Source organism: Elgaria multicarinata, chromosome 4 (genome assembly GCF_023053635.1).
Source record: "Elgaria multicarinata webbii isolate HBS135686 ecotype San Diego chromosome 4, rElgMul1.1.pri, whole genome shotgun sequence".
NCBI lineage: Eukaryota > Metazoa > Chordata > Lepidosauria > Squamata > Anguidae > Elgaria > Elgaria multicarinata.
In genome coordinates this window covers 120,286,485-120,312,023 of record NC_086174.1, presented here as the reverse complement: position 1 = coordinate 120,312,023, position 25,539 = coordinate 120,286,485, and the positions used below count along the sequence as shown (strand labels likewise).

General features: G+C 39.3%; 1 protein-coding gene across 1 annotated transcript in view; it reads right to left on the bottom strand.

Moving 5' to 3' along the window:
- The window catches only part of CSMD1 (CUB and Sushi multiple domains 1), a 1,175,554-nt gene that overhangs the window by 111,349 nt on the left and 1,038,666 nt on the right, over window positions 1-25,539 (bottom strand). The window contains exons 38-44 of the mRNA XM_063125095.1: window positions 24,770-24,888; window positions 22,673-22,742; window positions 19,231-19,347; window positions 14,638-14,847; window positions 10,513-10,701; window positions 4,742-4,919; window positions 517-662 (exon numbers count right to left, since the gene is read on the bottom strand). Coding sequence (XP_062981165.1) covers window positions 517-662; window positions 4,742-4,919; window positions 10,513-10,701; window positions 14,638-14,847; window positions 19,231-19,347; window positions 22,673-22,742; window positions 24,770-24,888 — 1,029 coding nt within the window. The remainder of the gene's footprint in view (window positions 1-516; window positions 663-4,741; window positions 4,920-10,512; window positions 10,702-14,637; window positions 14,848-19,230; window positions 19,348-22,672; window positions 22,743-24,769; window positions 24,889-25,539) is intronic.

Below are 25,539 nucleotides of genomic sequence, written 5' to 3'. Positions count from 1 at the left end.
AAAGAAGACTACAACAACATGAATAAAAAGAACCTCAAATAAACACATGCAGTCACTTTGGAAGACCTTTGCTACTTAACCTTTCCCTTTTGGGGTCTAACAATATATCTCGGCACAGAAGTTGATCCAAAGCTCCATGTGAGAAAATGTCCTATGTCTAAGCAGATGAAAATGCCTTGATGGAAGATACTACTGTGTTTGTGTTTCTTTAATACCAAAAAAGTCTTTAGCGCTCACTGAGTTATCCGTGGCCTGGGTTAAGTGGGCCAGAGTTTTTCCATTTAAATATTAAAAACCAAGTTACTCAATATTAAATATTTAGCACTCATTTTGCTGTGGATAATAAAGGCTGATACTCTGGAGGTTTTTATTAAATGAAAATATCATGCCAATTAAACCAATCTAATTTATTCTAACATCAGTAGGCGGAAAATATCCTTTTAAAGCTCCACATGCTGCCTTTCTCTATCTCTTTCTCACACACACAGTTCGGGAGATGAGAAGAAGGAAACTGACCATGAAAATTGAGAACAAAGAACCCTCCAGTGGAGAAGTCACTGTGAAACTTGAGAAGGACTTGATTGCTTGAGCTATAAGCCGTCTCAAGAGCCGTATTCCCACTGAACACTCCCAGCTGAGGTGAATTTTGGTCTGGGCCATCCCTAAGGACCAAGGGAAAGAAAGCAGTGTCAGCAAAATCCCATAATTAAGGTTTAAATTATCTCTATTTTTTTTCCTTGATGGTAGCTTTAAATCTTCAAGAAGGCAGGTTAATCCTAACAACTGTAGCTTAGTAATTCATTTATATTCAAATCTATGGAGATGATTAAGAACGTTCCCTCTAGTGTGAAAGCCTGACCTTTCACAGAAGGTTCACAAAGCTGTGGAAGTAACATTTATATTAGAGGAGGTGAGCAGCTGCATAGTTTGCCCTGAGATCACTTGAGGTCCTTCTCCATCACATTCCTATCTATAGAAAAATGGTTATATCATATATGTACAGTTCTTAATTGTGTTATTATTCATGGTGAAACTCAGCCTTAATATCCTACTATGTTCAAGGAAAGGAAAGGAAAGGAAACTCTCATGCAAGCACTAAGTCATTACTGACTCTTGGAGAGACGCCAGCTTTCGCTGATGTTTTCTTGGCAGGCCTTATAGCGGGGTGGTTTGCCATTGCCTTCCCCGGCCATGATTACCTTTCCCCCAGCTAACTGGGTACTCATTTTACCGACCTTGGGAGGATGGAAGGCTGAGTTGACCCGAGCCGGCTGCCTGAAACCAGCTTCTGCTGGGATCGAACTCAGGCCGTGGGGAGAGTTTCAGCTGCAGAAACTGCTGCTTTACCACTCTGCGCCACACAAGGCTCTCAGTCAAAGAAATAACTTGAATGACACATTTACCAAACAAGAACAAGAAAAACCATATTTTCAATCGGTTGAATGAGATAAGAACATGGTATGGTGTCATGTTATTCAGACTGCACTATGTGATGACATTTAGAAAACAAGGCAATGAAAAACAATTGCTGTGTTCACACAAAATGCTAAAGCAGAATTCTTCAGAATCCTTGTGTTTGGTTCATGAGTAGGCCTGCTGGTACCCATTGTCAGACAATTCTCTCTTGGCTCCTTCTGCCAGGTTTTGTGTTTCAACATTATAGAAAGCTTGTTCCTAGTAGAATCATAGAATCATAGAATAGCAGAGTTGGAAGGGGCCTACAAGGCCATCGAGTCCAACCCCCTGCTCAATGCAGGAATCCACCCTAAAGCATCCCTGACAGATGGTTGTCCCGCTGCCTCTTGAAGGCCTCTAGTGTGGGAGAGGCCACAACCTCACTAGGCAACTGATTCCATTGTCGTACTGCTCTAACAGTCAGGAAGTTTTTCCTGATGTCCAGCAGGTATCTGGCTTCCTTTAACTTGAGCCTTTTATTCCGTGTCCTGCACTCTGGGAGGATCAAGAAGAGATCCTGGCCCTCCTCTGTGTGACAACCTTTTAAGTATTTGAAGAGTGCTATCATGTCTCCCCTCAATCTTCTCTTCTCCAGGCTAAGCATGCCCAGTTCTTTCAGTCTCTCTTCATAGGGCTTTGTTTCCAGACCCCTGATCATCCTGGTTGCCCTCCTCTGAACGTGCTCCAGCTTGTCTGCATCCTTAATTATGGAGCCCAGAGTTCCTAATTCCTTTAATCATAACAAACTTTCCCTACAAAAGGTACATGGAGAAGAGGATCCTCTGAAGTGAAGACTTTTAAGATACAGCCAGGCTTACATAGACAGAAACACACTGTTGCAACTCTGGCCTATAAAGGTATGCACCAGCATTTTGAATTTGGCTTAGAAATGAAGTAACTCTTTTGGAACTGATATAATATAATTCCATCTGGATTTACTACTTAAAATCCTGCATTCCGGTGGCACCCCAGCTGTGGCATGAGAGGTCCGCCTGGTGCCTACACTGTACTCTTTTCATCGTCAGCTGAAGAACTTTTTATTCTCTCAGTATTTTAACACTTAATTTTAACTTAAATTTAAATTTTACTGTTCTAACTCTGTATTTTAATCTTATATCAATTTTGCTGCGTGGTTTTATCCTGGTTGTGCTTTTATACTGTATTTTGTATTTGTGTTTTTAACCTGTTGGTTGTTTTATTATGGTTTTTGTTTTTGTGAACTGCCCAGAAAGCTTCGGCTGTTGGGCAGTATAAAAATGTAATAAATAAATAAATTCCGCATGAACTGAAGGTTCCATGTCACTTTCAACAGTAGCCCCACATTAAAGATGGGGGAGAAATTTACTTTGTTCACATTTTGATGTGAACATATCTAATTTCACATATTCAAATCAAAATCCTTTGGCATTAGCAATACAAAAATGTGTATGAATTTTCATACATTATTTTTTTAAAAAATCAAAGTTTGGGACAAGCTGAACCTAAGATTGGAAAAATTTTCAAAGTTTTTAGGATGAAGTCACTGGGACTTATATAAAGCCTCTGTAGTCTTAATTAGTTGGCAGGCTCATTTGGGAAATGGCAGGCCTTCAGATATCCTTGTTCCATAGTGTAAAGGGCTTTAAACATCATGATACCACTCTGAATTGGAGCCCAGTGCAGTTGTTTCAACAAAGCAGTCACATGCTCCCAATAAGCAGCTCCAATGAACAGCTCAGCTCAGCTCAGCTGCCTTATTTTGGACCAAAGTTTTAGCCGCTTTTCAAAGACAGGCCTAGGTACAACATATTGCACTAGTTCGGATGAGATATAATTAGCACAAGTGTTACTGAGACCAGATCTGCAGTTGTGGAGTGTAGGTGGATAAATAATGAGACAGACAACATAGCTGGGTTTAAACAGGGCCACTTATTTATTTAGCGATCTGCAAGAAGGGGTTGCAACCTATTGGGCATCCATTTTAGCCTGTTCCAGGCCGCTTTGATCGGGCGAGACATTCCTGACCCGTGGAGAGGCGCTACGCCATGCGTCTCCCCACGGGCCTCCCCTGTCGGGGTAGGGGAACCTTCCTTTGTCACCCCCAACTCAGACCGCCCGGTTCAGAGTGGATGAGTAGGGTTGGCTCCAAAGGTAGGTCTTATTTCCCTAGCTAGGCCGCTAGGCTCAAAACTGGGAGCCTTGGACCTACCCATCGCTTTAAATAGCGCCCGTGAATGCTCACCATTTCAGAATCCCTATGGATGCCCATACCTAGCGCCAAATAAATGTGACCAAATTAGCAAATCAACCTATTTAAACTCCCAAACTGTCTTGCAGTGTGAAGTAGGCAAAAAAACTCATGTACAATTCAGTATATGAGTAAAAAATTCCTACTTGGCCCCCAACAAGTCAACCAGCAAGCCCACACTGTTTACAGGGAGGGAGGGAGGGAGCCTCGCAGCAAAAGAGGAGGTGGGAGGGGTAAGGCTAACACATATAGCCGTCGCACGCCCTCCCACTACGGCCCGGATGTGTCCATCCAATAGTCGATGGGCACGTCTCGTGCTCATCCCCCCCACCCACAAAAGCTTCCCCACGCCCAGGCTTTGCCGGGCGTGGCAGAAACGCCCTTTCCTGAAATGGGCATAACCTGGGCAGAATCACCACCTGAGCATCCAGGAAAAAGGCAGATTCTGGAGGAACCCACAAACAACAATGCTGTGTTTTCATAGGAAGTGCTACTTCTTCCAACACAAGTGACCAGTCTTACTGACCCAAAGCACCTCTGTCTTGTCTAGATTAAGCTTCAATTTGCTAGGCCATGTCCAGTCCATGACTGCTTCCAAGCACCAGTTCAGGACTCTAAGCAGGAGTTCAGCCACTCTGGACTATGATGAGAAAGAGAAGCAGAGTGGAGTGTCATCTGCACATTGATGGCACCGAACTCCACATCTCCAAGATGATATTATCCTCTTGCATAACTGCACCACATCATAACCTATGTGGGAGGAAATTCACTGGGAAACATTCCCCAAACAAGTCAGACTGTGACAAGCCAGCTTTCAATTTCATGCTAGAAAGAAGACCAGCTTACTCTCAAGGTGTTTCTGAAATCTCCCTATTTCAAAAGAGGTTGGCCACATAGGATGGGAACTTGCTGGCAAACAAAATCTGTGACATATGCATGCATGCACGCACACACGCACACACACACACTTTGCACACTGTGTGTGTGGCCATAGGAATTTGGGAGGAAAAATACAGATCATACAAATATCAGTTTGTATGGTACTAAAAGTTAACATACCAAACTGCAATGTAGTCATTCACTAGTTCTGTTTGGAGTAAGGTGAAATTGATATAGATTCCATGGCCCTGGGGTACAGAAATAAGCCATGTACAATCTTTTGAATTTGGGTATTCATCTGGAAATCCTGGGGAGTATACAGTACCATTCTGAGATGTTACATTATAGCCACAAGGCGCTGAAAAGAAAAGGAAACATGAAAATTAGAATGCATGGTTAAAGGCACAATAGCAATTTGTGTTGAGATTAAGACATAATAGTTCAAGTCTTCAAGAAAACAACATCTCCAAGCTGAGTTTAAAACAAAGTTAGAACAATACAAGAACATAAGAAAAATAAAAAAGAATAAAATACAATATTAAACAGACTAAAATTAACAATAGAAAAGGCTTTAACAACAGGTAGTAACAGACCAAAAAGGATAGTAGGTTGAGTACCAACAGGGATGGGGAACCTTTTTTTTATCATTACAGGTCCTGTATGCCAATGGCTCACTAGCCAAATCCACATTCTTCCCCCCCCCATACACATGTGTAAGTAATTAGTCACACAGATAGCACAAAGAACACGAACACACACACACACACACACACACACACACAAACTACTTTTAAAAAAATGATTGACTAGAAAACAACAGGACAAAAATATAGCTAAACAGATATGAAATAGACCTGGAGCAAAAGAAGAGTGATTTCCCCATTCCTCCCATGTCTAGTGGATTTATTTTGGAGCAGGCTTTCCATAATCAGGTTGCAGAACAGGGCAGGCCCTGACCACTACTTGTCATGAGGGATGGATGGGCCTGCCAATCTCAGTCTTGCCAAGATAGTTTTATCTTTTGGGGTGGGGTAGGGTGGGTTAAGCTCATTCTATCCTGTTTCCATATGAGCTTTATTTTATTTTTAAGATGGCATGCAAATTTCCACGCATTGTATGCATTTTTAAACATAGGGAACTTTGGAGGCATTTACCCATTAACTAACATGATGGCACACATTTTGGAAATGACAAATTATATTCAGATCCACTTTATGATCTGGGAGGCATGAATTAGGCACATTTATACACCCCAACACCCAAAAAATCTCTCAATGGAGTGATTTTCTCATTCCTATCTACTGGCCACTTCCTGATATCAGACAAAATACATGGGCAGGGGTAGCATGAAATTCCAATACCCTAGACCTCGGCTCTTTAGGGCTTTAGAAGTCATCAGTACTTTGAAATACATCAAAAGTCATCAGAAGTCTTTCAAACACCAGCAGCATGTGATGAATATGGTAGTGCCCTGTTAATAATTTCCAGAGCAATCCTTTAGCCTGTAGACAGCATCTGGGGCACCGTAAGATTTGTATCTCCTCCTAAATGCACAGAGAGAGCTATGGATGCAGAGGACAGTGAATCATGGATCTCCCACACACCCTGCTGTGGCAGCTTCTCTTTCGAAGGTCACAAGCCACCTTTGAAGAAGTCAAGGAAGGGGGAAAGGCAGCACTCTTGTGGATGGGGTAGGGGAATGATAACTCTCCATCCAGAAGTCTCTCTTCCCCTGTCCTTACCCCCTGGAAAGTAGGGAAGCTGGACAATCCAAGAGGCCCATCTTGCTCTAAACTGGAGGAATGGGAGGCTGTAAAAGCCTCCAGCCTTCTCCCATCTTGCCTGACTCAGGGTTCTGATCTTGGAACTCTCTCCCTATTACCTGATCAATCTCTTGGATTGTGCTCTTGGTTGCTATAAAGTAGATTGTGTAATTCAAATAGTTTTCATTTGTGACTTATATGTTTCTTTTTATATAAATCTAAGGTATGTGTCTTATTCTAATTATTATTATTATTATTATTATTATTATTATTATTATTATTATTTATTGCATTTTTATACCACCCAATAGCCGAAGCTCCCTGTCCTGCCTTTGGATATTTATTTATTCATTTATTTATAATATTTATATACCGCTCTCCATTGGAAATTTCAGAGCGGTGTACCAAATAAAATGAAAATAAAAACAGAATAAAACGCCTTAAAACAGATTTTAAAAGAAACAAATACAGTGACTTATGGCTGGACATTAAGGAAAGGCTTCCTGGAATCATGATGTTTTCAGGAGGCGCCGAAAGGAGTACAAAATTGGCGCCTGCCTGACCTCCAGAGGCAGGGAATTCCACAGGAGGGGAGCCACCACGCTGAAGGCTCTTCCCCAGGTGGATTCCAATTGGAGGATGGATCTACGTGGAACCACCAGGAGCAGACCCTTGGATGATCTCAGTGACCGGGCAGGTTGGTAGGGGAGAAGGCGCTCTCTCAGGTATCCTGGCCCCAAGTTGTTTAGGGCTTTGTACATAAGTACAAGAACTTTAAACCTGGCCCAGTAGCAAATAGGCAGCCAGTGCAGTTCCCTCAGCAGAGGAGTTATATGCTGGAAAGGGGCAGCTCCAGCATACTTAATGCAATAGCACTGAAACCCTTTAAATGCATATATGAGGGGCATTGATTCATTGCATTTTATTCTATTTTAAATGATATTGTAATAAGGATAAAACAATATATGAATGTCGCTGGAAGAGAACACATTTATAGGATCATTTATTTGTGGGACTTAATGCCTCACAGATTACAGAAGATGTATACATTCTATATAATGTGTGCTGGTAGTGTGGTCAGGACAGTGCAGACTTTACACATATATGGTGGACCTGCAAAGATATAAAGTGTTTTTGGATTAATGTTAATAATACAGAAAATAACAGAACAAAAATTACCAATGAAGTTGAACCCATAGGTCTTCCTTTTGGATAGGTTGAACAAATTTATAGCACCCAAGAATTAAACGGTAATACGGTAGCGTTAATATGTTAGTTTCAGCTTGTATGCAAATAGCAAAAAAACAAGTGCGAGGGAATGAGAAGTATATCTTTAAGAAAATGGGAAAAAATAACTGGCAGAGGGTATTAATACACTAGATTTCATTTTATAAGAATATTTTGGAGAGCTGAGCTACAAATAATGACTCTTTGGAAGAATGGGACACATTTGTTCAATATTGGAGACGAAGAATAATTACAGGAATATAAACAATTTTTTTTTAGAAGTAGTATAAAATTGAAAAACGACAGACTAAAATGTGATGAAACTGAATAATTTATGTTGGAAATTGTTTGATATGGGGTGTTCTTTTGGGTAAATTTGCTTTATAAATAAATAAACAATATTTCAAATTAATGCATAAAAGAAATATATTGGTTTACTGGATGAAGGAGCCTGTGAATTGTTTTAAAGACTTATAAAGCACATTGCAAAGAATTAATTTAGTCAGTATTATATCTAGGCATGATGCAATTCAGACTGCAGGTTCCCATCTGGCTTTTTTGCATGACAAAGTGAGATGTTATTGGTCATTTTAGCAGTTTTGCTCTTTTCCAGAATATCCATTTACAGATGTTAGGAAGTTATTTTAATTATAGCATTTCAGTATAATTAATTTGAATTCTAGGCAAGGCACAGAATAATTTACTCTTTCTCTCCATGTATAATGTGTGAAATTTCAAAGTAATTTGAGGTAATTCAGAGCAACAGGACTGAAATAAGTAGCTGAGTTTTAAACTAGATTTAAAATATAAATAAGGCCGCATGGTTTAGGTTTCTAAATTTATATGTGCAGGTGCATGAAGGGCAGGCCAACCAACATTATGAACTATGAAAGATATCTGAATAATCATGGCAAGCAATTAATAGAACATAGGGCTCTTTGAAAACTGCTAAAATCTGCAGATCAGCTGTTTGGTGGTGTGTGTGTGTGTGTGTGTGTGTGTGTGTGTGTGTGTGTGTGTGTGTCTGAATCTAGCATGCTGCTCTTTCTCTCAAACAGCTAAGTGTTGAGAGACTTTGTGTGAATCACCCTGAATGCTGGATCAGATGCCAAGGACTCATTTTTGCAGGCACTTCTTCAGCGAGTTTTGGACACTTGTATAGAAACCTTCTTAGCTGCTGTGCTAGATTCCTAATATATGTTTTCCCATGTGGAAAAATGTATAATGGTTAAACTTCCACTACCCTAACATAGCCCTAATCCAGTGGTGGGAAACTCTGGGAGTGGGGGGACTCCTTTCTAAGCCCCTGGACGTCTCCCATGGGCCACAATGCTGAAGCTCCCACACTGCCAAAATTCAGCAGCAGCTAAAAAAATCTGTTGATTGCCACTGATGGAGGCTTAAAAGAAGAAATTTAGCTTGTTTCCAATCCTATTTCTGATGCTGCATTTTGGTGCATAAGAGCCACACTGGAAGAGGGGGGGCAGGGTGTGTGTGGACTGTGCGCTGCCCACACCTGGCATCATCCAATGCCCACTTGCTGTTTCTTTTTTGCTAAAAACAACAGCAAGCATACAGGAAATCTGAAAATAGATCTCCCAATGTGTTTGCTACTTTGGCTCTTGGAGCCAACTATTCATGATGTTAAAAGATTGCAGTTCTGCAACTTATTTAATAGGTACAAAAGACACTAAAGTTCTTAATTTCTGGGCTTTGATTACAAACACTGGCATCTCATAATGCTTGTATTGAATACAAGGGGAAGGATTACGATCCCTAATCTTTAAAAATCTAAGCTGGAGAAGAAATCAACTCCTCCATCTTCCCTCCCATCCACATACCGGCAAATTCCCTCCTCCTTCCTTCTGAGAGCCACCAAATCGCCTCCCCTCTCTTCAACTTGCTTATGTGGCTGTTTATGGGAAGCAGAAAGGACAGGAAAGGAGTCTCCCTCTCTCAAGCACCTGGAGTTTTGCTATTGCAGTAACCCAAACTGGATTTTCCAAAGAGCTATTTATGTATTTATTTAGGTATTTTTTCCTCCTTAAGGAACCCAACTTGGCATACATAATCCTCCTCCTCTCCATTTTATCCTCACAACAACAACCCTGTTAGGTAGATTGGGCTGGGAGTTTGTGACTTAGCCAAAGCCACCCAGGGAGTTTCCATGGCCATGTGGGGACTGGAACCCAGATCTCCTGACTCCCAGTCCAAACACTCAAGCCACTACACGACACTGGTTTTCCACTAGCTATTGATACCTTCTGGACATGCTATAGACATAGGCCAAGGAAATCTACATTTCCAAAGGATCTAGGGCTGGATGAAAAGGAGGTGATTTGGAGACTGACAGGTGGATGGGCAGAGAAGAAAGGAACTGGTCAGTCCACATTATGCTCCTAATGGTATTATATAGTGTTTAATGGAGTTTAACCTTAGGGATGGGAGAATTAGTGAAGCTCAAGCTCATTGAGGTTCTGCACCTCAAAGCTTGATCCAGCTTGATCCTGTTTTTTTAAAAAAATTACAATCTCTTTTTCTTTTGGTTCAAATGGAGAAAGTGAACATTTTGGAACAGGATTTTTGAAAGTGCCAGTGAAATGCACTCCCCACCCCTTAAGGTGTTGAAATGCATATTTTTGCAAAACACCAAATGCAAGTTCAAGAACATGAGAGCTTTTCTCCAAAAATTCGCTTGTGTTCCCATTCAGAAGTTCAAATTCAAGTTAAAGTCAAAGCAGAATGAAAATTTTAGCACATCCTTTTTCAATGTGTAATTAGGCTTGGATTAAACCAAGCTATTTCCCAATTTTGAAGAGAAATATCTTGTTGAGCCCAATTACAAATCAAATAGTTGCAGGGATTGCAGCAACTCTAATGGAATTCCTGCCTCTGCTGTCTCCGTGACAGATGGTAGGGAAATCCTAGAATTCAAACACAGTTACCATTCGTGATAGTTACCTTCACACTTTGGAAAAGGATAGTTCCAGTTCCTGTTGATCCCATGGTGGCAAGTTAGAACAGAATGGCCAATCAATACATATCCAGGATAGCACTCAAAAGATATCGACTGGCCCACACTATAATCTGAATTGATTATATATCCATTAAAAAAAGGAGGAGGGTCTGGGCAATTTTGTAATTCATAAGCTGGAAAAAAAGACAAAAATTGTGAAAGCAATGTTCTCCTTCCACACAAAGAAATATTAAAAAATTAAGACATCAGGGTTTTTGGGAAATTCCTAAATTTATTTCAGACCATTAGAACATGCAGAATAAGAGAACAAAGTAAATACAAATCAACTAAGGCAGCAAATCTTTTTTTCATAACTTCACAATGGATTCACATGACATTTACATTTAGTACAAAATAGCCCTGTCATTTGAAACCATGACCATGTATATGCTTACTCCATTTTTTTCTCAACAAGTGGAAACAGGAAAAGTGAATTCTGAACCCCACACACATCATATGACTCCATGATTTAATCAATAGCCTTTGTCAAGATTTTTTTTTAATAAGACACACACTTCCCCACTATAACAAATTATATAAAACCAGATAAAGGTCTTGTGAGAACATTGTGAGAAGAAACCAAGGTAACTTTTCAAGGGATGGTGTGAGTTCTATTATCCTTTAGATTCTGCAAAAAAGTAACACTTCAGAATTTTTCCATGATAGATTTTGGCTAATCTTTCTAAATATTCCAATTCTCCATAAAATGCAGTTAGTTTGTTCCTCATAATCCCCAGGAACAGAAGCTTTCCACATGTCTTCCTACATTTTCCATTGTATGTAACCAGATTCATTTTTCCTATTGGCAAAGGGTTTGGCTCCTACACATCAGGAAGCACGTTCTGTACTTTTCAGATCATCTCTCATATTAAACAGCTGTGATTTATAGTCCACACTAAAGGTCTTGGACGACAAGATTTCTATATACCCTACTGGGTGCTATATAACTGGAGCAATGTTAATGCATTTCATATTTTTACTATGTAAAACTCTTCTATTTAAGTGGTTTCCCCTCTAATATGCATCGTATTCATACAAGCTTAGCAGTTATCTGATATATGTCTTTATTACTTCAGGCTTGGAGTTTGCTACTGTCCCCTTTTTTCTGATAAGAACATATTAACTTGATGTCTCCTTCCCATTCTCTGTCCTGAAAACAGTATCTTCAGTTTATTCAGCTTTCACCTAGCAATGCTGTATTAGGACAGGCACATCACCCAATCACAGTTTTGACCTCTGTAAAGGCATCGAAATTGAAGACATGGTATATAAATCAGCTGAATAATATGACGTATAAATCACTGCTGTGATAAAAAAAAATGAGCGACATGATTTATGGATAGCTTCATGACTTGTTAATTAGGCCTATAATATATAAATCAAGATCAGAGCTTGAAAATTCACCACCTTACTTACAAATCAATGCTTTATGGTCTTGGAGCACAATACAAACCATTCACATATTAGATAAATCAATGGAAGGTTTTTCTCTCTATTTTGCTGCATTTCCTAAATGCCAAAGAGATCTCCATAAATTGGCATAAACTGCATAAATTCTCCCCTTGTCACACAATAAAGGTTCTCCAATAAGCTTCCCCCCTCACAACATCCATAGGGGTGTCTGGCAGTACGGGCTAATCAAAGCCTATCATATTTTAGCCCAGTAATGATAAAACTGTGTGCCAGGTCTGTGATCATCACCAATTTAGATGCCTTTAAAAGCAGATTAGACAAATTCATAGCCTGTCACTGGTTACTAACACTAATCATGATGGCAATATGAAAACTCTATGTTAAGAGGCAATGCCACTAAATACCAGTTGTTGGGTGGGGGGATCACCTTCATGTGGACTTGTGGGCTTCCCCAAAGCAGCTGGATGGCCAATATGGAAAACAAACAGTTGGACTAGAAGGGCCTTGCTTTGATCCAGCAGAACTCATTGGAAAATCATTAGTGTTCTAATTATAAAGCCCTCTGTATGCATAAATCCCTAAAAGAAAATATAGTTGCCAATTATATTTTCTTTTAGGGATTTGTGCATAGAGAGCAATTTACAAATATAACAGTGGTGTTTCTGCAAATGACCCATTGGTCAGCTTTATTCCAAGTGTATAAGATGTGACTGATGTTGGTTTGTTTAGGACAAGTTAAGGCCTAATTTCACCAAGACATGTTCCATAAGATTGATCGATTGATTGCATTTCTCTACCACCCAATAGCCGAAGCTCTCTGGGCTGTTTACAAAATTAAGACAATTCAAGTATAAAACAACAGTTTTTATCTTTTTTAATATGGTGCATCTACACTACATCAGCACTAATTATATTATGATTATAATTAGTGCTGATGTATATTACATTTAATTAGTATTATATTTTTGCATTGTTGTGTGAAGCATATTGCACTTTGAATTGGGTTCTTTAAGTGCCCCTGAGGAAGGTTTCCATTGAAAGTCATTGGGGAATATGTCATTTAATTAAGCCTACAATCCTTTGGTTCCTGGGAGGATGTTCCATGGGGCAAAGGATTTTGAAATCTCCCCCTCTGAAGGTAAAGAGAGAGCCAACACCAAGGGACAGTTTGATGGGGGTATTTCCTGTGCCTCTGACATGTGGAAGGAATGGGGCAGGGGAGAGGACTATGCCAACTCTGGAGCTGACACAGTTCATTTCTCTCCCATTGACATCAGTGGGAAGGAAGCAATTTAAAGCAAGAGGGGAAACCTTAAAAGAAAGGAAGGAAAGGAAGGAAACACTGTTCCCCTCTCCCTTCCTCACCTTTGGATCTCCCTGTCACTGCCTGTAGGATTGTTTTGTAGAAAACATTTAGTGTGTTGCTTCTTTTTCCCACTCACATAGATGGTTAGCAATTTTTCAAATGGAAATTGTTTTTATGAAAAGTCAATAATTTTGTGGGAGGGTGGTTGTTGCAGAAAGAAGCCGCAATATTCACCTTTCTTCATGTAATACTTAAATCCATGTATGTCTACATATAGCTAACACAATTGTAAGTTTTTTCCTTCCCTAATAGTATTTTTTACTATCAGCAGTGTTGTAACATCGTCTACTCAAATACAATTTTGCGCAACTATAATAGCTTTTTATTTAATTCTGAAACAACTGACATTCTATACTAATTTGTATCCTTCAGTAACGTCATGTAAAATTGAATTATAAGGTTTCAGAAAATATGATGCTGTCCTCATTCATAAGGCTTTGTTTCATACTGTGATTGTCTTTCATCAAATTCAGAAAAGCAGTAAGCAATTATCTTGATCCAATGATTCCATTTGGGCAGGGGAGCTGCAGTGTGCCTACTGAATACACTTGCATGGACAATTCTCCCCATCCACATCAATGGAAAGAACAACATCACATATGCAAGAGGTTTAATGGGAAAAACTATTTAAACTGGGAATTTGTGAATGCCTCAGGGATCACATAAAGCTCTAGATTGGGAATTATAAAGATCTTAGCAATATTTGTTACATTTATTTCCACGTTCCCCCCAATAGCATACCTATCCTCAGAAATGTATTACATTCATACAAATACTGGCTATAATTCAGAGAAAGCTATGGCTGCAATTACCTGGGAGTAAATCCCATTTAACTTATCTCTACATCTGAGTAGACATGCACTGCACTGTGTAAGAGCACTTAATTTCTTTTCCAATCTCCAGCCCTTCAGTGCACAGCTAAATGAATACATTAAAGGAAAATATTTCTAGTGCTGAAAATTCTGAAATGCATAATAGGAGACATAAAAGTTCTATTATAACTAATAAAGCAAAGTAATCCTAGAACAAATATTTTAGATAATTATCAGATTATTCCATCATAAATAATTGTATTTACTTGTTTCAAATGTGTATTTGCCACCCTTCGGGGGGAGGGGAACCCTCTCAGAGCAGTTCTCATGAAAAAATATAAATAAAAATTGCAAAAGCGAAGGGGGGGGGAATCAGCAATGTAGCATGCATAAGCAATTAACTTAGAGAATGATCTTAATACCCTGGCAGATTAGTTACTGAAGCTGTTAGGATAAAGGTTATGTCATTGATTGCTCACCTTGATATGCAAGTTTAAATCCTTGCCTATTTTCTGAGTGATCACTATAAAAATGGATGAGAGTTTCATGCGTGGTGCTTAATAAAGATGGAGGAAGGTCTGTTCCACTAAATTGGCCAATCATAGAACTTGTGTGATAAGGACCATTCTGAATTTCAAGGAAGTCATGGTTAGCTTCAGTGGAGAAGTTCAGAAATTGTATATGGGCCCCTATATGGAAAAAACACACACAACTATAATAATAATAACAACAACAATAATAACAACAACAACAACAACTAAACAGTTAGCATATTTTAGTTCCTTTTAGCATACTATTTCACATTTTATTAAAATGGTTAATATCAGAAATACATGTGAACATACACAGCAACAAAGCCATACACAGAAATAGATTATGGACTACGAGCATTAACAGGTTGTTAAAATAACTATACATTATATTTAAGGGGGAAGCATTTGGCAGGATGTGATCTCAACAGGATATTAATCAGGTTTTAACATCTCAAAATAGATGTGTTGTGGCTCTTCTTTAATAATATACAGATTCTACTTGATATTCAGGTCCACAAAATAACATCTAGAAAGTAACTCTTTAAGTATTCAGAACAGTGCTCCCTGCCTGACTTGTGCCCTTTTCGCCTTAGGAAGATGAGGCAGGTAGGCAAGCTGGGCTGGCTGTACAAGGCTCATTCAGCTCAACCTACTGGGGCAGACATGGTACTGCCAATTGAGGACACCACCTAAACTGCATCTTCTTTTGGCTCAGGAATCCCTAATAATGTCTGGGCCTCTATTCAATCTCCCCATCATCACTGCAAATACCAATTGTGTTGGACTACCATTGGGTATACCACCTATCAGCTCTTTCTGGACAATATGATACTCAGGAGTGCATCAACAGCTTTTTTTTATACTGACAATTTTAATTGCAATTTCTATAACATAAACAAACAACATTTACATACAACCAAACCTAACTAGACGTTAATAAGATGGAGCAAAATTAATGCAATCAGGTGTCAGTTCGTATGCTTAGTTCCTGTTACACATGTAATGCTAAATAATTAATTCTGTCCATCTGGACACAATAGGCGATGGTAATATATATATTCATACATTGCAAAAGTTGGAATTCTCTCCATACATTAAGTGCATGAGCAGCTTGAGTTTCACCCATTTTTAAATTTAAAAGCTAGGAGACCAAAGAGTAGCTTGTGTCCACTGTGTTTTTCCAAATCTCCAATTACTAACCAGGAAGTGCAGTTCTTAGTGTTTCCCTTACTCTTGGAGGTAATTATACTCACTTCAGCGTTATGTCTTTTATTTTCTTTATCTAAACCCAAAACAGGCAACTTCTAGGGGGCTGTGGAGGGGATTCCTCCCTCCCACCCCAACCAGTGCCAAAAATGCAACAGTTTCCCCCTTTAAAATAGGGATGGGCAACTTCAGAGGGTCTGGTGGCAAATATTTGCCCCTCAAAAACCACCAGGGGCTGAAACCCCGGAAATGGCCTCCTTTCGATTGCCAATGATTTTTCCTTTAAAATAAGGTGCAAGGGAAGCACACACTTTACTTTAATGCAAAAAGGTAATCCTGAAGCTGGGGGGGGGGGGCAGAGGGCATGATTTTTACATTAAAACAAATGCATTGTTTTAAAGTGAAAATGTCGCATTTTTGTCATCGCACCACCAAATTTCAGCAGTAGATTCAGAAGCATGGCAGCTGGGTCCATTTTGCCTTTGCAACCCACCATTTTCAGCATCACCCGAACTTCCTCTGGCATGTCTTGTCTTGCCAATTAAGGTGTTGTTCTGTTTTGTAATATGCACTTGCATGTTAAAAATATAGTCTTTATTCTTTGACTTGAACAGTTATTTGAGCTATTTCCCCCATTGTAGAATCATTATTCCCCACTTTGTCATTATTCCCCAATTAGTCACATTGCATAAGTATGCTGTGTATGCTGAAAGCAACCTTTCACAGCTAGGGATGGATGAAGCTGCTGGTTCCGCGTTTTTCATACTGTTCACATTTTTCCAAGCACGAGTTAATTCTATCTCATTTCTACATCAGTTTATAAATTCATTTATGAAAATCAATTTTAAAATGTGTTTAAATTCATAATACACACATTTGTGCACATATTTCTTGATTGGAGAAGTGCACTGCAAACTTTGGAGATGTGTGAAAACCAAAGGATAATTGCATTCCCTTTAATGTAATAGTTTGGGGAGTGTAAATTAAGTAGATGCAAATTAGAATCACTAATCACATCGTACTGGCTTGAGAAAATGTGGGGCAAGGAGTGACTCCTTGGGCCTTAATGGCCTCATCAAAACCCAATAGTTACTGGCTCTGGGCTGATGACACCAACAGGCACTTCTCAGCATGCCACACCTTAAAGACCAGATACATTACTGATCCAATACATGGAAGTGGGGTGGGGTTACCCACAAAAGGTGAGCACCAAGGTACATATTTTCCTAGTTCTCACATTGTTAGTGAGTTACCCACACAGAGACAGTGAAGTCTGATTTAATCAATTTTAGGTTGCAGATCAAAATGTAATAACTATACACATAGTTCAACGTACTTCGGCTTCCATCTTCATTATGATGAAGTGAGGGTAAACCATTTTTACATCATGTTCCCATGAGAAATCTAATGACACAGTTATAAGCAAACTTATTTGAAATCAGGTTTAAGTTACATGATTGACACTAACTTCCAAATAAATTGTTTGAATCCAAATGCCCATGGAAGGTGACAGCCAGAAAGTGACTTCTTACTCCTGCTTCCCCTAGAAACTGACCAAAAAACCTTCTCCTGAGGGTTGGGGGAGCGTCCTGTATTGGAGCATAGAGGCCTGACTGTGAAGGGAGATTCTCAAAAATTGAACAGAACACCTTCTGAGGGCTGGGGTGGGTGGAGCTGCCAGAGGGAGGACGGGGTGGGAAAGTCACTTTCTGCAAACTCTTTCCATGGATCCAATCCAAACTGTTTAGGATTGGTATACGGGTCCCCCCCTTTTTCCCTTTTTACACTAGGATAGTTTTTCAGAATAGGAGTACATGCTTGGATTCACAGGTGTAGTTGTGTGAGAAGAATTTGCAAATTCAAAGGAGGACCCTGAATTTACCCAAATCTTTTGTAGCCCACTGCACCATGAAATTCTAGAGAGTTGCCCAATTGCCATTGGGGGATTTTCCAGGAGGTGCAAAGATAAGATGAGGGTGGGAAAGCCCAGTGCCATGAACAAAACTATGTAGCATTTATGAAATGGAAGTTAGAATCCAAGTCTCTGTGTTGTTGAAGTTGGATCCTTTATCAATGTCAATAGACAGAAAATTTTGTAAAATATAGCAACACAAATCCATCTTGCAACATAGATTACTTTTATAACCATACCAAGTAATGTTTCTATTATCCACAAACTAATTAGTGTCAAAATTCTATACAAATCCCTAAAAGACAAGCAATACATTAAAAAAAACTTAATTATTAAGAACATGGCATTATAGCAGGATTTATTATAGCCAAACTGATTAACTTAACTAATTAGCTTAGCATAGAATATTATCTTTACTTAGTATATTATATTACATAAAGCCACATAATGAAAGAAAGCTGTTAATACAGAAAAGAAATGAACACCTAGCTAAGTGTTTAACAACAGGCAATTTTTAATTAGCTGAATGTCACAATCGACTATTGTATTTATAGCAAGAATTCCCCCCCCCCATTTTATTCCAGTTTTACTTCTCTTTTATGGAACATTTGCCCATGACCATCACATCTTCTTGATCATTATTTATCCTTAAAGTCACTGCTGCTAACGAGTACAAGAAAAGGTTGTAAACAAGTTCAAGGTATCAATAAATTTATTTGGAAAAGAGCTGCTCAGAACCTTTCAATCTAGTTTGTGATATAAAAATATAATCTAATTATTTACCCTTCATGAATAATGTATAGATTACACATAAACACCCTGGAAGTGGGGATGAGGGGAGGGCAAGAAATGCAAAGTGAATGGCACGGCCTCTCGTTAGAGGACTGAGAAAGGACACACATAATGAAATTAGATGTTAGTAGTTTATTTCACACCATCATACCAATGTAAGCTGTCCAGAACAAGGAAAGGTGATTTTATAAACAATATTTCCTATAAATAATGCTTCTTCTAAAGGCACCATTTCCCCCCAATTTTTGGGCCTGATATAGCCCTTTCCTACACCCAATACAGAGCACATACAGTATTGTGAGGGCTGCTGACAGAGCTTGGGGAATAGAGAAACCCTGTGTGGGGTGTAATGTGTCTGGAAGGGGAGGAAACAAGCTGGCAAAAGAGTGTCCCTACAACATTTCCACTAAAATGTATGTTCACTAGATTAAGAAGAACATAGAAGCAGAAATATAATTACATATTACTGTTAGAGATTTATTGATTGCCTTTCTGCAAATGCCCACGGCACTGTACACAGCTAAAAAAAGAAGAAGATAAAGTAGTCCTGATTTTAGAAATCAGAGAGATCCCAGGTAAATTGAAAGAGTTATTGATGAGCTGAATTATTCTTGTAACAGGTTTCTTACCATATCCAACAGGCAATAAGATCTTCCATGTGCAGCCAAGATTACTAGGATAGTTTCCTGGGAAACCTGGGCTCAGGATCACTCCAGCCATGTTTGTTAGCGTACCACCACATTTTGCTATTGAAAATAGAATAAAAACCATCAAAACCGTGTAATGTTCCTGTTTTTCCAAATTAAGAATTACTTAGGCAGTGCTCACATAACTGAAATAATATAAACACAAAAACTCACACCGATAAAAAGTTCCCTGTACGTACTCTAATTTACAAAGAAGGCTCTTGTATGAACAGGATTGGCTTTTTTGGGATAGGCAGCCCTTTCCCATGCAGTTTTATGAGCAGAGAGCTGAACTTATCTTTGAAGTTAATAGAGAAGCCTCCGTAAGTAGAAGAAAGCCTTGCACACATTTGGACAAGTCTGCTTCAGTGACACATCACTAACCAATAGTACACACAAGCGAGGAAGTTCATGTATGGTATAAGGGTGAAACATACCAACTGTCAGTCCCAGGTCACAATTAGAAAGTGACTATAGATTATACTGAAAGATTTGAAATTATCTTGGTTTATATTCTAATCTAAAGAACACTTCAAGTGCATTCACTTCTGTATGACTAAACTATGGCCAGAGTGATTTTACCCTTGTTCTCGCTTTCTATTTTTGCATTAATCTCTTAATTTTAGTTTACATTATTCATCTTACAATCCCCTTACAATCACTAACACAAAGTATTCTGAAAATCCCCCATAGACACTTTTGAATAATCATTTGGGCCCCATAAATGTACAGGGGGTCAGAGGTCAGCTGCTTTCAGGGGCTGTGTGAGAAAGAGGGGGGGGCAAGGCTTACGTTACTTATATGAGACGGCAGAGTTGCTTTTGGGGGAATCTGGAAAAAAGCCATGTGATTGCCTGCAACAGCACAAAGCCCTCTGCACCCTGGCAGCTTAATTTCTGGGTCCAAAATGCACTTGGGGGGAGCATTCTGCACAGGGGAATGCATTCCAGACCAGGGAATGTATTTTGGACCTAGAAATGCAGGCGGAAGGCTACAGAGAGCCCTGCACCACTGTGAGAAGCTGTGACGTTTCTTTTTTTTCAAATGTCAAACAACAATAACAGCAACCCCTCTCTGTCACTTTGCATATCCAATGTAAGCCTTACCCTCCCACCTCCTCAGTACTGAAGAGGAGGTGGGTTTACTTTTATGCGCCCAAGGAAATGCCAAAACTAATGCTCGTGCTGTGCGCCCTCTAAACACACTATGGATGAGTGGGAAGCCTGCTTTACTGCACTTCCAAGGTTTTGGTTCGCTACTCTTCCAAGGGGTAGTAAAAGGGATGGCCAATCTACAATGCGTTTATATGTTGTTGGTTGTTTATTCATTCAGTCGCTTCCGACTCTTCGTGACTTCATGGACCAGCCCTTTTTTATATGTACAGCTCCTTTTTTATTCTGGGTAAACTGAGGCTAGGAATTCAGAGACCCATAGAGCAGTAGAAGGCAGTGGGATGAATAAAGATAGAGTTCCACAGAAAAAGTCTTCTGTATATAACTTACAATGAAATGACTAATACTAAGTTACCTATGAATTATATAATACAGCACCCCACCAAGGCAAATATAAACCTTTAGCCATGAATTGCACTGATGGAAGGGGGTGCTAGGTGACCTCACTCCTCACTCCTCCTTGAAGCCCCCCCTGAATCTCTCCAAAAGCCTCTCCTAAGGTTCAGACAACACTCCTGAATGGGGTGAGCAGTGGCACTGGGTGCAAGGCGGAAGGAAGGTTCCTGAAAATTGGGCAAAGGCATCCTCCATGAAAGGAGCTGCCACTCACAGAAGTTGCTTTCACCCAATTTCCAGATGCTCCCTCACCCCTCACCCCCCCTGTGCCAGAGTGTACCCCATTCAGAAGGGTCCCCCAAACCTCAGGAGAAGCTTTTTAGGGGCACAGAGGGCTGCTGGAGGGAAGAGCAGCAGGATACTCACCTTCAATCAACCCCCTTCTATTGGCACTTCTCAGAAACCAAAGTTGTGATTTTACTCACTGCCTGGGGCTGAAAAAACCAAGGGCTTCGTGTCAAGCACTTGGCGGGCCACAATACATAGGGGTGAGCACTTTTGTGGTTCACAAGTTGTACAGGGTAGGCTTACAATACAATCTCAGAACAAGTCCTTGTGTGCACTTTCCTAGCAAGTAAGTATTAAGAGAAAATACTATGTCGAATAAGCCATGCTTCTCAAATCAATGATCAGCTCTACTTTGGTTATATTATCTGTATCATTCTGATTTAAGCACAGTTTTAGCAAGTGAAGACTGTTGTGTGACTAAAGAGAACTATCTCATAGGATCAGGGAAATCTCATCTTCACAAAAACTCAGGCTGTCCTCCTGATCTTGTTACCTTCTCACCCCAGAGAGGGCCAAAGCCCATGAACTGCTTCTGAATTCAACCCCAATATTTATTTGTTTGTTTTATATCCTTTCCATTAAAAATGGTGCTCAAGGTGGTAGAATCCTAGTGGCCAAGTAAATAGCCATTCTTAGTTCTAGTGTGAATGAATCAAGAACGTAAGAAACACTGAGAACAAGAAGCAACTTTGAGGAATATGCATTATGAATAATATATTATTTTCTCTAGTGGAAGGAGAAAACGTACAACTGCTGATCCTTAAACCTTTTCATAAATGCTAGTGGAATACTTCTCGCAGTGCAATGACACAATGTACTGAGGACTGGATTACGCTATGAAAAAATATAGTGAATGGGGAAGACACAGGATGTGGCACAGAAACTCCAAATGGGCTATTAACTGGTCTTGAAAAGAGCCTCTGCGAAAGCTTCCCAAGAAAAGAGAAAAACACCTTAAATTTGAAGTCACATTTCTCACACAATGGCTGTTCCACTAGGTCAGAAACAATCCTTCTATGAGCAGAAGCTTTCTGATACTGGAAGGGCAACTTTAGGTTCAGTCCTCTGTTGATACTAATAAAGCATAGCATTTATATGGGGCATTGCAAGTGATCAGACCAGCAGTGCCATCCAGATATTGAAGATGGAGGAAGGTTTTGAGACTGTTTAAGCTGATCTTGCTAGTTTCTGGCTAAGGAGAGATTTGAACGAGGACATTGGCAGCTCATACCATTAGCCACTATACTACATTGTACCAATTCTACTGATCATTTTAACTCAACAGGAACACTTTAACTCAACAGAGGAAGATGAACTATATAAAAAATATGTGTGTGAAAGAGAAAGTCAAAACATGCTTGTCTGCATATAAAAAGAAGTCATTCCCTAATCAGGGTCAACAGTTCTTAGACTGCAACTGACTGACCGAACTGACATCAGCAGGTACAAGTTGCACCTGCTAAATAAATCCTTCGTTTTCTACTTACACCATTCTTAAAAATATATCCATTTAAAATATGCATGCATACCAATACAGAGAGGAGAAGGATAGTTCCAGCGGCGAACTGTTCCAGGCATACAAGAAATATGGGAACGTCCCTAAAAAAATCAAAATCAAAAATCAAATAATGATGCATCCTTGTCCTCTGTTTCCCCAGCTTTCCCTTGGCAATTTCACATAATGGTTCTAACAAGGCAACACCAGTGTTGCTAGTAAAATCCTTTTGCCAATTAATCTCCCCCCTGCACTTTACTACCCATGACAGTTTTCTAATTAAGGTTAAACAAAAGACTACTGCAATAATTAGAATTCCTTTAAAAATGGGAAATGAGTTGTGCCACATGTCTGAAGGAATGGTTTCAGAACCACTGTTGTGAACTCAATTATTCCATAGCTTTGCAGAGCACTGTAACATTTTCATTTACATTCTTCGGTGCATTACCAAAGGAAGGGATATTTTCTTGTTCTTTTTTTTTCCAAAGAAGGAAAATGGTTCAGTGGAGGAAGGGATTTTTAAATGACAAACAATTTCTTCAGTATTGAGGGGGTGGGGAGGGTAAGGTTAGATTTTGGTCTAATTTTAGATAATATTTTATATTCATATTTATGGCCCAAACTGGTTGATTTCTTTTGCTGGTCGCATTGTTTGTCTGCCCACTGTAGGCTTCCCAATGTATTCTGGTGTGCTCACAGAGACTGTCAATACATTTTGATGGTGAAGTCATTGTAATTTTGATATGTGCAGACCTTCCCTGTAGGTTTCAGCAAAAGAACATCCAATTTAATGTTTCAATCTGCATTCTAGCATTTGGCAGCAATGATGTGAGTTCAAAATCTACAGCTCAGTGAGATTTCTGCACTTAGATCTAAATAAGAAGGGTCATCAATTTATTTCTAAATCAGGGAAGACTGAATTAATATATTCTTACATTATCATAATACAGCTATTACCACAAAGCAAAGCAATGCCACAGTCTGCAAAAAGAAAGGTCTGATTAGACATGTAAGATTCGTCTTCTTTTTTAACTGGCGGAGAGGCAGGAATATAGATGTTTGGAAAATCAACTCTTCTTTATCTTTCAAGAACATAACTTTGTTATGCAATCAAAACTATAAGATAGTGATTGTATACATGCATATGTATTTGCTTTGCTGAAGGAACAACGAAGAAAGAATACAAATCTAAGATTAATCAGAATTAATAATGAAACAAAAACAGTGGCGGAGATACCACTGGGGATGAAACAAAACCTTGCATTTCAAGTGTCTGTCAAACAGTAAACAGGAGAGGGATATGCATTGGAGCAAGCAGGCATGTCTGAAACAACAGTTTTCCAACTATAAATAAATGAAATATAAAACACTCCAATACATGTCCATCTAGAAGTAAATCTCATTGAGTTCAATGAGGTTTATTCCCAGGTAAGTGTATAGGATTGGAACCTTGGTCTAGCATTTGGGGAAGGATCGTAGCTCAATGTTATGGCAAATGTTTTGCATGCCATTGCCAGAAAGAGTAAGATAGACCTGGATAAATTAACCTGCCCCAACCTAGTGCCCTCCAGATGTGTTGGACTGCATCTCCCATAATTCCCAGCCAGGTTGGGGAAGGCCGGGATAAATAATCTGGTACAGGGCAGCTTCATACCTTCCTCTTCTTTCAGTCATACTTTTCTGCCCCATTTCAGAAAAAACTAAAAAGCGTAAGTCCCATTGAAATTGGTTATTTATGACTAACTTGTTCATTGGCTCCAATGGGTTATATCACTTGATACAGAGTCACTGCAGTTGCTTCTCAGAAAATATGAAAATGAAAAAAGCTAATACAGTTCCCTTATTGAAGAAATTCATATTGATGGGGGTGGGGGAGGTATGCAAAGTCTTGCTTTTACACAGTTATCTTTAGCAAACAGAGTGAGAAGGCTCTCTGCTTCGTCTGTCTCTCTGCAAAGCAGAAAAATATCTTTTTTTTTTCATTTGAGACAAAAAGCAGAACATAATCCCAAAATATACATATTTCTACACCAAAAGAATTTGCCCAAAACAAAGACATTTTGATATTTTGTAACCAAGGGACATAATATGAGAAAAACATATATGCCATTTTAAAAGAGAATGTGGGTACCTGTAATGTGTATCCCGGCTCACACTGAAATGACAAAACATCATTCACCATATATCTATCGCCCATTTTGAATCCATTGCTAGGAATTACTGGTTCTGGGCAGGCAGCAAGGCCTACAGCTAAAATAAAATAAAGGAACAAATGAAACAAAAATATATTAAAAATTGCATTGTTTTGAAACCTTCGTTACTTGTTTCTTTTTAGCAAAATGATGTAAAATCACTATACAAAATTCAAAGTAAGTCTAAGCTCCAGGCAGACGTGAGTCACAAACTAAGTGAATACAAGAGGGAAGAGGGCCAAAAGGTCAGAAAGGGAGAATAGTGTTGTTTTATTATATTCATCAATAATATATTTTTTTAAATGAAACATCACATTCTGTTCATTCACTGCTAAGATAAGTTTTAAAATACAATCGTATAAGTCTACACATTTATTCACACAAATGCATGTGTGTGTGTGTGTGCGCGCGCGCATGTGTAAGTCTCTGGAATGAGACAAAGTATGTTGTCTGTTGATGCCTTACTACAGGATGATCAAGGCTTAAAGAGAAAGGGAGGTAGAGCTGCATAAGATGCAGAGTCAGGTGACGAATTCTTTCGAGCACATGCTTTACATGCTGCAGTTCTCATCCACAACTTATGAATAGCAAGTACTGTTTTCAAGGGTAGCATGCCTCCCTCGTACAGGAAATTGCTTACTGCATGCTCTTCACAGGTCAGCTAACTCTTTTGGCGTAGGACATAAAACTCATTAATGTCAATATTGAT